This window comes from Desmodus rotundus, chromosome 12 (genome assembly GCF_022682495.2).
Source record: "Desmodus rotundus isolate HL8 chromosome 12, HLdesRot8A.1, whole genome shotgun sequence".
Taxonomy (NCBI): domain Eukaryota; kingdom Metazoa; phylum Chordata; class Mammalia; order Chiroptera; family Phyllostomidae; genus Desmodus; species Desmodus rotundus.
In genome coordinates this window covers 67,915,507-67,927,543 of record NC_071398.1, presented here as the reverse complement: position 1 = coordinate 67,927,543, position 12,037 = coordinate 67,915,507, and the positions used below count along the sequence as shown (strand labels likewise).

At 44.9% G+C, this 12,037-nt stretch overlaps 1 protein-coding gene across 2 annotated transcripts in view; it reads left to right on the top strand.

Moving 5' to 3' along the window:
• NOTCH2 (notch receptor 2) overlaps nt 1-11,582 on the top strand; it is a 200,663-nt gene extending 189,081 nt beyond the window's left edge. For both annotated transcript variants that reach the window (XM_053916245.1, XM_024570615.4), the window contains exons 27-34: nt 421-563; nt 764-974; nt 1,409-1,505; nt 3,459-3,624; nt 4,247-4,548; nt 5,265-5,412; nt 6,026-6,123; nt 7,053-11,582. In XM_053916245.1, coding sequence (XP_053772220.1) covers nt 421-563; nt 764-974; nt 1,409-1,505; nt 3,459-3,624; nt 4,247-4,548; nt 5,265-5,412; nt 6,026-6,123; nt 7,053-8,441 — 2,554 coding nt within the window. In that variant the 3' untranslated portion in view covers nt 8,442-11,582. The remainder of the gene's footprint in view (nt 1-420; nt 564-763; nt 975-1,408; nt 1,506-3,458; nt 3,625-4,246; nt 4,549-5,264; nt 5,413-6,025; nt 6,124-7,052) is intronic.
• The last annotated feature ends 455 nt before the right edge of the window (nt 11,583-12,037 follow it).

Below are 12,037 nucleotides of genomic sequence, written 5' to 3'. Positions count from 1 at the left end.
ATATGTGATCCCAGTATTTATATTTAAGAGTAAAGGTGCGCCTTGATCTTGGGGTCCTGAAAGGTGGGCTGGAGCAAGCAGGAGGCGGGATGTCAGGAAACCTCCTCAAGTGCTAGAATCTTTAACCTTTTGGCATGGTTGCCTCATTTGTATTAATCTCTGGCTTCTCAGCTGTGTTGCCTAAGTGAGAAGGCTTGGACTCAGCCAGGCTAAGGAAGGCGAAACATTCTCTAAGTGGGAAGTAGGATTTATATTTTAATTTCCGAGATCCTTCTGGAAGAGGCAGCATCACAAAGCGGGGGAGAGGCCAAAACTGAAGGTGATGAAGGAAGACTCATGCAACCCTTTCTAACTCAGCTTGACTGGTACCTTGCGTTCCTCACCATTTCCCTTTCTCCTCTTTTTCCTTGGTACCCACAGCTCTAAGGTATATCTGGAAATTGACAACCGCCAGTGTGTTCAAGATTCAGACCAGTGTTTCAAGAACACAGATGCAGCAGCAGCGCTTCTGGCCTCTCACGCCATCCAGGGCACCCTGTCATACCCTCTCATCTCTGTTGACAGTGAGTTGCACACTATGAAGGGGAAAGTGTGGGGGTGGGGAGCGTCACATGGGGCAAAGAGAAAAGGGCACACTTTTCAATGTGCAGCTCTTTGTTTTCCAGGGCTAGGAAGCTCAAAGCTGTCCTCTTAAGTAAATTTAAAGCCAGTATTTAGAGGTTGGTGTTTTATTCAGCACTTTTCCTGTCATTTGCAATTTTAGGTGAACCCCCAAGTCCACCACGCACTCAGCTTCTTTATCTACTTGCTGTTGCTGTTGTCATTATTCTGTTTATTCTGCTGCTGGGGGTTATCATGGCCAAACGAAAGCGGAAGCATGGCTCCCTCTGGCTGCCTGAAGGTTTCACCCTTCGCCGAGACTCCAGCAACCACAAGCGTCGTGAGCCAGTGGGACAGGATGCCGTGGGGCTGAAGTAAGATGGTTTGCCAACAAGCCACGACTCACAACTATAATAAGTAGAGATAAATCAAAAAAGTAGATCTTTTTGAGTCATAATTTCTAATTCTGAGCTCTGGCCATGCCACATTATCACACTTGACCATAATTCTGAATGCCTACTGAATAACTGTGTGCTTCTGTGTTGTACATATTGAATATTATCACATTGGTGCTCAGCTTCTGTGTTGAGGTACACTTTTGTTGTAAGCTCTTGATCAGCAGGAAAGGAAGGGATGTTTACTCAGGTAATGAGATGTAAAATACTCTCCATCCTTTTAGGGCCAAAGCCCCTAAAAATCTGAGTATAGCAATGAGAGTGTGTCATGGTGGGAAAAGTATTAAAATCCAGTTTATTAGTTGATGGTAGACCTCTGCTTTGTTTTTCCCCTTCGTAATCCGGCGTATCAGAAATCTCTCAGTGCAAGTCTCAGAGGCTAACCTAATTTGTTCTGGAACAAGTGAACATTGGGTCGATGATGAAGGGCCCCAGCCTAAGAAAGCCAAGGTAAGTTGGCCATCATCAGCCATTATCTGGTTACATTTCAATTTCTGTCTTTGGTAGCTAGAGTGTCCCAAATGGGAGTGATAGTGATGCAGGCGACCCAAGAAAAACCAGAATTCTCTTCTGGAGGGCAGGCCCCTTGTAGTACAGGCTTCTTCTGCCAGGTGAGTGTTCTAGGGAACCATCTGTATCAGTGCACTAGCCGGTGGTGTTGTGAGAGGTTGCATTTGGCTCCAGTGAATTTTTTTTTAAGACTCTTTCAATGCCTTTGCCCATTTAGTGATGGTTAGTTATGAGCGTACCTGCCCGTACTGCGTGAGTGTTCAGCAGTTTTTGACCAAAAACAGCCTGACCCCAACCCTCCCTATTTACCAATCTCTCCCCAAGCGACTTTTTTTTTGCTTCCCTGGATGAAAAAAGTCCTCAGAGGGAAACAATTTACTGATGTGAAAGTGGTGAAACAAACACAAAAATGGTAGAAGCACTAAAAGGCATCAAAATCGACGAGTTCAAACACTGTTTTGAGCAGTAGAAAAAAGGTCTCAATAGGTGTGTTGCATCAAACAGAGGATACTTTGGAAGTGACTAAAGTTTAAACATGTAAGAATGAATACACAATTTTTTGTAAATAAATTCCGGGGTTTTTTGGGTTCCCCCTTGTATGTTGCCCAGGCAGTGGCTATCCCAGGTTGTCGTGAAAGGCAGAAATCTTTAGGTCATGGATGGCCTTGGGTTACCTACATGTTTTCAGTAAGAACTCTAAAAATACAAACATGCCTGAAAAGTGCCATAGGTGGTCAAATAAGGACTGAGGTGTGTAAACAGCAATTTCCTGCATGGCTACCTTATTCTCTCTGGGCATTTCTCTTCTGGAAGGGAAGGTGAAATTAAGTAGTGGAAGAAAGCCTGTGACCATTGGCTTAAGAGGCTCCTTAGCTTGAGCCCAGGAAACTAAAACCACTTAACAGTAAGTGATAGATTGGGCTGAGGCTGATGTGGAAAAGGAGACCACCCATCTGTAGCCCTACATGGCTGGGATACACCTGCATCCCATAGATATTCTAAATCAGCTTGAGGAAATGAATCTTGTAGTACAGGCATGCAGTGCAGCAGGATGACTGAAAACATTGCTTTAGTTACCATTGGAGTTGGATTCCAATCCAAACTCTGCTGCTTCACAGCTGGCAAATTATTTAACCTCTTTGTACTTAACTATCCTTATCCATAAAATAAGGCTATTAATAGGGATATTAATAATTCTTTATGAGGTATTGTTAGGATTAAATACAACAATACGTGTGAAGTGCTTTATTTTCTATCACATACTAGATATTCAATAAAGGTAGCTGCTTTAAAAATTATAATAATGATTATTGCTCAACAAATATTTTCTGAGTGCTTGCTATGTGCTGATCTCTGTGTTCATACAGGACGGCAGCCTTGAAGCAGGCTTGTCCCCCATTCTTGTGAACTGTGCAGTCTGGTGGTGTTCCACAGTGAGCACTTAACATACGGTCAGTTGAGCAGAAAAGCAAAGTGCTTTTTAGGACCAAGAAGACAAATTAAAGTCTAAATTCATTTGTGGGGTAGGTAGGAGTTAAAGAATTGGGAGAGACCATGCCAGACAGGGAACAACAAGAGTGAATTCCCAGAAGCAAGAAAATGGTGCTTTGCAGATGTCTAAATAGCACGTTAGGGAGGTAAGATAGGTCACATACTACGGCTGCAGCCTACAGTTAGGAGAGTTGTACAGATGGTACAGGACAGGTAAACAGAAGTCACATCACAAGAGCCATGGGAGGCTGATACGGACATGACCCTGAAGGGTTAGAGTAGGAGTTGGGAGAAAACTGGGTGGGAGATTAGGAGAAGTGGTGGGAGACTCTGGACTCGCTCCATGTCCACAGTTCCTGGTGGTGGGCCAGGCCAATAGCAAGAGCTGTCTTTCCCTGTCAGGCTGAAGATGAGGCTTTACTCTCAGAAGAAGACCCCATCGATAGACGCCCGTGGACGCAGCAGCACCTTGAAGCCGCAGACATCCGTAGGACACCATCGCTGGCTCTCACTCCTCCGCAGGCAGAGCAGGAGGTGGATGTGCTAGACGTGAATGTCCGGGGCCCAGGTCAGCACCCCATCCTCCCCCTCTCATGAAGCCATGCCTGCCCTTGGTTCTAGGTTGTCAGTCCTGCATTTGTCCTACTTGGTGATATGCCCCCTGCCAGTTCCACAGACTCTAAATTAGCTTGAGGAAACTATGAAATTGTGAACTTACATGAGAACTTATATGTAGAAATTACAAACAAACATTAGAAAAAAGGAACGGATTTCACATTGTTTCACATATAGTGTGCTTGAGAACAAATAGGCTGATTATATGGGATAGATTTTAGTATGATAGAAAAATTTTATCCCAAGCAGAGGGATAGAGAATTAGTTTAGTTGATAACTTAGTGCCTATAATTCTATTAATATTAAATATTTTTAAATGTCATCCATTTTAAAATAACAAAACACTTAGCAACTTGAGCAGAAAAGCTTATTTAACTCCCCCTTCTTGCTGTCTCATTACTCTTTACAGCAAGGACATCATCAGAGGAAGAGTAGGTGGCCAATTACCACAAGCACAGGGATTTTTTCCCATCAGAATGACTTTACTCATACTGAACTTTTCTGACAGTAGGGTTAACTGAATATTAATATCTTTCTCCACCTTGAGTACCCTTTGGTATTTTCCTTTCCTATAGATGGGTGCACCCCACTGATGCTGGCTTCCCTCCGAGTGGGCAACTCCGATATGAGTGACGAAGATGAAGATGCAGAGGATTCTTCTGCCAACATCATCACAGACTTGGTCTACCAGGGTGCCAGCCTCCAGGCCCAGACAGACCGGACTGGGGAGATGGCCCTGCACCTTGCAGCACGCTACTCGAGGGCAGATGCCGCCAAGCGTCTCCTGGATGCAGGGGCGGACGCCAATGCCCAGGACAACATGGGCCGCTGCCCTCTCCATGCTGCAGTGGCAGCTGATGCCCAGGGTGTCTTCCAGGTAAAGAACATAGGAAGAGCTACTTCCTTATGTATCCTTAATGTCTTATCTTTGTTAAGACACTTAACATCCCATTATACTCGTTCAATAATTCTTTGAGAAAGTAAAGCAAATGGTAGAGTCATCCTTGCTAGATGGGAAAGCAGAAAAAGGAAGGCAGGCAAATTGACCTAATTATCTACAGCCAGATATTGATAGAGCCAACAGCAGATAAGGCCAGTCTTCTGATTCTTAATCACTGTGTTTTTTTGGTGTGCCAAAATGCCTCCCAAATGAGTAGATTAGATGGGAGTGATACCTGTTATGAAGCCTTTGATAGTGTCAGCTTCTGCCTCTGGGCTTATCACGTGAGTTCACAGTATACTCCTAGATGCCCTTTTATTTTACCCTCATGAGGAAATTGGAAACATTCTCTATGCCACAACTGAGGTGGTGATATTTTCCCACACCCCTCTTCTTTCTTTAGAAAGGAGAAGTACTTCACTTTACATGGAGCAGTTGTTGAGAACATGTTTGTTCATTTGTTCATTTATTCATTCATTCAACAAACATTTGTTGATTAACCATGGTAGAAACTTGGGCACAAAAATAATTCATTTCTTGCTCTCCAGGAACTTAACATGCAGCCTCAGCTATGATGCTCTTGTTTCTTCCTCTGAGCTTCATTATATTCCCTATCCAGTTGACTCTCTTTTCTGTACTTTCCCTTCTTCTAGATTCTGATCCGCAACCGAGTAACTGATCTAGATGCCAGGATGAATGATGGCACCACACCCCTGATCCTGGCTGCTCGCCTGGCTGTGGAGGGGATGGTGGCAGAACTGATCAACTGCCAAGCAGATGTGAATGCAGTGGATGACCATGGTAGGGGCGAAGCAGAAGTTGGGATTCTTACCTGCAAAGCATCCTCCAGGGAGCAGAATTGTTATATGGTCCTTAAAGACCTGTCTCAGATCCAAATCCACTCAAGATTCATTCATTTATTCATTCTTCCTTTTAACATACTGAACTGAGATGTCTGTGCCATTGGGTGGTTTATAGATGAAGATGGGAAGGGATTGTTAGTGAGGGTCTTTGGACCTCAGTGCGAGTCTGTACAAGGTTTGTCTGTGTAAGTTGCCTGGCATGCCACTCTTGACATGAGGACTTATGAGAGCTGAATGCACTGGGGTCGGGGAGACTGGTAGATGTTCTAAATATACATTCTGGCAAGTAATACATAAATAGGTCATTGTCTTCAGTGTATGAAAGGGTATCTGCCATGGGGAGGACCAGGTACCATAGACAAATGATCCTATACCTAGAGGTCTTCTGAAGCCTAAGCAGCCTGTACTGCATTGTTTCTAGAACAGAGAACTGACTTGCTGCTGCTCTCTTGGAAGTTCAAGTTCCTTGTACAAGTCATGATGCTCCCTTATACTAGAAGTAGGACGTGTCCTTCTACTCTGTCTGCTCATATGAATGATTTTCCCTGCAGGAAAATCTGCACTTCACTGGGCAGCTGCTGTCAATAATGTGGAGGCAACGCTTTTGCTGTTGAAAAATGGGGCCAACCGAGACATGCAGGACAACAAGGTACAGTCTGGGCTCTGAGCTGGAGGACAGGCACATGAGTGCCCAGAATACAATGCCATTTCCCCCACCTTTTCTCTCATAGCTCATGATAGGTATAGACAAAGATGAGGGCAGGTTGGATAGAAACTGGGTGCAGAGAGCTTGAGGAAGGGTATCAGGCTTATCCAGGAAAGGGTCGGAGTTGAGCTGCCTACCTACTACTCAGCACTCAGTCTGATCCAGGCCTTTCTCTGATAACTTGGGTGTAGCCTTCTCAGCCTTCCTCTTCTTTGACATTCCCCTTTCTGCTGTTCTCTGTTCTGCTCATGCTCACTTCCTTCTCTCTTGATTGTTTTCACTTGTTTTCCTATTGCTCTTTTTTTTATGTGTTCTTGAACCCCAGGTGTTTTCCTGTTTGCTTTTCTTCCTCTGTGTTTTATGTCCTGCTTCCCCTGTCTTGCTCATCTTCTCCCTTTTATTTTCTCTATTCCCCTGATTTAGGTCTTTCTTGTTCATGGTTTTTCTCTGTGTTCTTTTACTTTCTCTTATTTTTTCAGCTCTGTACCTGCTTTAGATTCTTCCCCTCCGACCTTCCTTATTTATAACTCTTCTTCTCTTAGAACCCTTGTCAGATAAGCTCATTGCTCTTTTAAGTGAGTCCCTGGCTCAGTGGCATGCTTTATTTCACACATTCCCACCTGAGAAGATACTGCCCTCAATGGCAAAATTGGTTCTTGGGGTGGGGTGAAATAATCTTACTCTTTTTTGTGTGTGAAATGCAGATATCCATTCAGCACAAAGCTAGATATTCAATTTATCTTTGGTATCAAAGTTTCACACAGGGAGGCAGTTTGGAAAAAATGTCTACAGGGGTGATAATGGAAAGACTACAGAAACACTGCTGTATTCTTGAGTGTCATTAATATGTGCTCTTTGTGGGCCTTTTGTAGGAAGAGACACCTCTGTTTCTTGCTGCCCGGGAGGGGAGCTATGAAGCAGCCAAGATCCTGTTAGACCATTTTGCCAATCGGGACATCACAGACCACATGGATCGTCTGCCCCGGGACGTGGCTCGGGAACGCATGCACCATGACATCGTGCGCCTTCTGGACGAGTACAACGTGACCCCGAGCCCTCCAGGCACTGTGCTGACTTCTGCCCTCTCCCCTGTCATCTGTGGGCCCAACAGACCTTTCCTCAGTCTGAAGCACACTCCAGTGGGCAAGAAACCCAGACGACCCAATGCCAAGAGTGCCGTGCCCACCAGCCTTCCTAACCTTGCCAAGGAAGCCAAGGATGCCAAGGGGAGTAGGAGGAAGAAGTCACTGAGTGACAAGGGCCAGCTATCTGAGAGCTCAGTGACTTTATCCCCTGTCGATTCCCTAGAGTCTCCTCACACATATATTTCTGACACAACATCCTCTCCAATGATTACATCCCCTGGCCTCTTACAGGCCTCACCCAACCCTATGTTGGCCACTGCCGCCCCCCCTGCCCAAGTCCACGCACAGCATGCACTGTCTTTCTCTAACCTTCATGAGATTCAGCCTGTGGCTCACGGGGCCAGCACTGTGCTTCCCTCAGTGAGCCAGCTGCTATCCCACCACCACATGGTTCCCCCAGGCAGTGGCAGTGCTGGGAGCTTGGGTAGGCTGCATCCGGTCTCTGTCCCAGCAGATTGGATGAACTGCATGGAGATGAATGAGAGCCAGTACAATGAGATGTTTGGTATGGTACTGGCACCCACTGAGGGCACCCCTCCTGGCATAGCTCCCCAGAGCAGGCCGCCTGAAGGGAAACATATAACCACCCCTCGGGAGCCCTTGCCCCCCATTGTGACTTTCCAGCTAATCCCCAAAGGCAACATTGCCCAACCAGCCGGGGCACCCCAGCCTCAGTCCAACTGCCCTCCCACTGTTACAGGCCCCCTGCCCACCATGTACCAGATTCCAGAAATGGCTCGTTTGCCCAATATGGCCTTCCCCACTGCCATGATGCCCCAGCAGGATGGGCAGGTTGCTCAGACCATCCTCCCAACCTATCATCCTTTCCCAGCCTCTGTGGGCAAGTATCCCACACCTCCTTCACAGCATAGTTATGCTTCCTCGAATGCTGCTGAGCGAACGCCCAGTCACAGTGGTCATCTGCAGGGTGAACATCCCTACCTAACACCATCCCCAGAGTCTCCTGACCAGTGGTCAAGTTCTTCACCCCACTCTGCTTCTGACTGGTCAGATGTGACCACCAGCCCTACTCCTGGGAGTGCTGGAGCAGGACAGCGGGGACCTGGGACACACATGTCTGAGCCACCACGCAGCAACATGCAGGTTTATGCATGAAAGAGTCTGACTCCAGTGTGCGGGCAGAACTGCCTATAGTAAATGCTGCTGTGGAGAAAATGAAGGTCATCCTGGAGAGAAATGAAGAAATCTCTGGAGCCAGCTTTTGGAGGCAGAAGAGGGGAGATGCTTTTTACCTTTCCAATAATGCAAGAGAAGCAATTTTATCAGCTTCACTGGATATTTGCAGAGTTTTGAGGGAGAGTGACTAGCCTCCTTTTACTTTCTTGCCCATCGAGCCACATCTGTGGAAATGCAAGATAAATACAAGACTTGGAACCATGTTTACTTTTATTTGGAGACTAGGGTGGATGCCTGTTGTAGCCCAGACATTCTTGCAGCTTGGACTACATGTCAAGCCCTGGGTGCTTCTGCCATATCCATGGGAAGATTCTACAGTAGGGTCCTTTTGGGAATTTTGGCCTGGAATCCTTGCTGAATTAACCTGTCTCATCTTAGCTGTGGAAATTCTTTTGACTCCATTTGGTGCTTTAAGTTTTGCATCTTTCTGTGGTTGTAGCCCTTCCACCAAGTTATAGGCCTTGGCCTTTGTACCTTTAATCATTCCTGCTCTGGAACATAACTTCTGCCTCCTTTGCCCTCCTGCTTTTTAGTGTCCCTGGAAGTCTCACAGGGTTTACTTTGGTCATGGTTCTCAGCATAAACCTCGTGTTTATTTTGAAAGTGGACATACTGCCTTCTCCTACATAAGAGCATTCCTAGAAGAGGAGCAAAATATTTTTCTTTGAACCCAATTTGGGGACAGAAGATCCCTTCAAGAGGCTGCTCCTAGTGCTCTGGCCTGTATGCAGGGCTTCGTGTAAATCTTATAGGAAGGAGGATAAGAATCAGTTTTTCATCTGTGGGCCTAGTCAGTGTGATGTTTTCTCCTTGGCAGTGTAGGTACTATGACCCCCTTTAAAAAAACAAACAGACAAAGTTTGGAATGTTGGAATGACCAGCAGCTAAGCTAACTGATGTAGGAAGTGTCCCCACTGACAGGTCCCTGCCCTTCCTGCAAGCAGGGTGTTGACTCCAATGGGAAACACATTTGTTCCAGATCTGAGAGCCCTCGGGTGCTTTCCTTGGGCCTCCAGCAGATAAAGCAAGTCTATATGCTGAGCCTCCTTCCATCAGTCCTCACAGAAGAAAATGTCTCAAACGATATTCCCTTACCTTCTAACATGGAGCTTTCTTCAGCTCAAGAGCCCATCATGGTAGTCTTCGCTTTGCCAGGTGATCAGTCTCTACTTCCTGACTGATTTTCTCTCTGATTGCAGGCCTGTTCTCCAGTCTTCCCTCCACACAGTATATGGTCTGAGTTCCTGGTGCACCCAGTAGGTTCTCACTGAACACAGGCATTTTCAAGTGCATGAAATAAAATGCTGGCCTAGTTTTCTAGGGTCAAAGCCAGTCCTATAAGAGGTTTGAAAGGGAGGAACTATGAGACTGCCTTTGCTATTTTTTGGTACCATTTCATTTCCTTTGGAGCAGTCATGGCGTCTCCTTTTAGGTAACTACCAAGAAACATTTTTGGTAGTCAGTTACAGACTCCCTGTCCTTGTCATCCTCCTGTTCAGTTTGGAATTGCATCTCACTTAAGTCTGCTCTATTTGTTGTCTTGGCAACGTCCTTGACCCTTTGTCAAGGACAGAAGTGTTCTAATTAACACGAGAAATGGGGAGACAACAGTTTTTTTCCCCTTCTCCCCGAGTCAGCGAATAATTGGTCCTCTGGCTACACTGTCACATCTACCTGGTGCTGTGGTGTCATGATGCCTGGAAAATTAGTTCCACTGGAGTATTTGATAGATATTAATGGGTCAGTTGCCTACTCTGTTTTGGTTTGAATAACAACCTTCATTCCTGCCTTGTCTGTCTGTGTGGCCTATATAGAAGCCCTATGTGTCTGTTAGCATGGAAGCCTACAAATGATTTTTCCATTCCTGCGAGAGTTCACAAATGAACAAAAATAATTAATTCTGCTCTAATATAAGCAGACTGTTTGTTCAGTCTGTGTTTTATTCTCTCATGTGCCAACTCTACCAGCCCCTTTCATAGTGTGTAACATTTTTTCATTCTAAATGCTCTCTCTCCTTGGACCCATCTGGTAATTCACAGATGGGAGAACCTACATGCCTGAGTCACTATGGACCTCACCACTCCTGCCCTGCTCCGTCATCCTGTTCCAGCTCCACTTACAGGAATTATCAGCCTCTGATCCAGCAGCTTAGATCTTTTATAACCTCCTCCCTCTCCAAACACAACACAGGCCTGACTTGCTTGTTTCTAATTGGAATCTTTTGGGTTTAGGGGAAAGGAACATGAAAGCCGCCATTACAGACAACAGGCTTTGGTGGTGAAGAGGAAGATATTGCTTTTCAAGCATTTGTCAGTCACTTAGATGTTAAGAACCCTTGAGTTGTATCATATCTGATCAAAGAAAAGGTAGGTTGGAGACTCACTTTCTCATTTGGTTCTGAATGGCAGACTAACTTCTAAGGGGACACAACTCCTACGCCATTTATAGGTCAACCCCCCAGTTTTGGTTTATTTTTATAGACTCTGTCTGTGACTCTTCTGTCATCCTCTGCAGATAGATTTTTTTATTTGCTTATCACCTGTTTTGTGTTAAGCATCATTTTCTGACTTACATGAGGGAGGTAGAGGTTTGAGGGCAAGAGAGACTGAAAGTTGAAGATTTTAATGTAAGTAATCAGATATGAAGCTCAAGTCCATCATGTCATCTTACTGTTATATGTCCTGGTTCATAATGCTTGCACAGAAAAGAACCAAAGGTGTAATGTATCGTTGGCAGGTGGTTTGGGGAATTTGGCCTTAACCAATACATTGAATGTGTGATGACTATTTGATAGGACACGTTTTATGCCCTGAGGCTCTCATTCCTAACTCTCTGGTACTACAGCTCCTTCCTTGTGTACATTTCTCTTAAGAATGATATTATATCTGTTTGTACGGAAACCTAATAACCAGCAAAATGACTGCATATTCCTAACTATACGTGGTAAGGAAAATGCACTCTTTGTTTTTACTTTTCAAAGTTTCATTCTAAAAGTAGTTAAGGTGAAATTTATATGAAAGCATTTTTATCACAAAATAAAAACAGTACGTGTCAAGCTCAGTGGTGTGGCGGTTTTTGTTTTCTTTTCCTGCATCCCTGGTCTTGCAAGGATTTACCTCACAGCATTTGCTTAGAGAGAAATACTTTTCATTCTGCATCCCACAGGGCCTAGCACTGGGCTTCTTTTTTTTTTCCTTCAGGCAGATCATAAATGCTTTTGAGGAAGAAGCTTCTGTCAAATAGGAAGCATCATAAGATTAAGTCACTTTTCTATGCACCAGCTGATGATAGACGATCGCTCAGGGCAAAGTGCCTTCCAAAGGAAATTGGGGTGTTTGCTAAAGGCAGAACCCAGAGTTAGGGTATAACGAGTAACTAGGATATAACGAATAACATGGATGGTGCTGGTGCCTAAACCATTAGTTTGCAATATTATCCTTCAAATTAAAGTCTGTGTAGAACTTAATATATACAATTATAGTATCATACATGTAAATAGGTTAGCAAGTTCATTT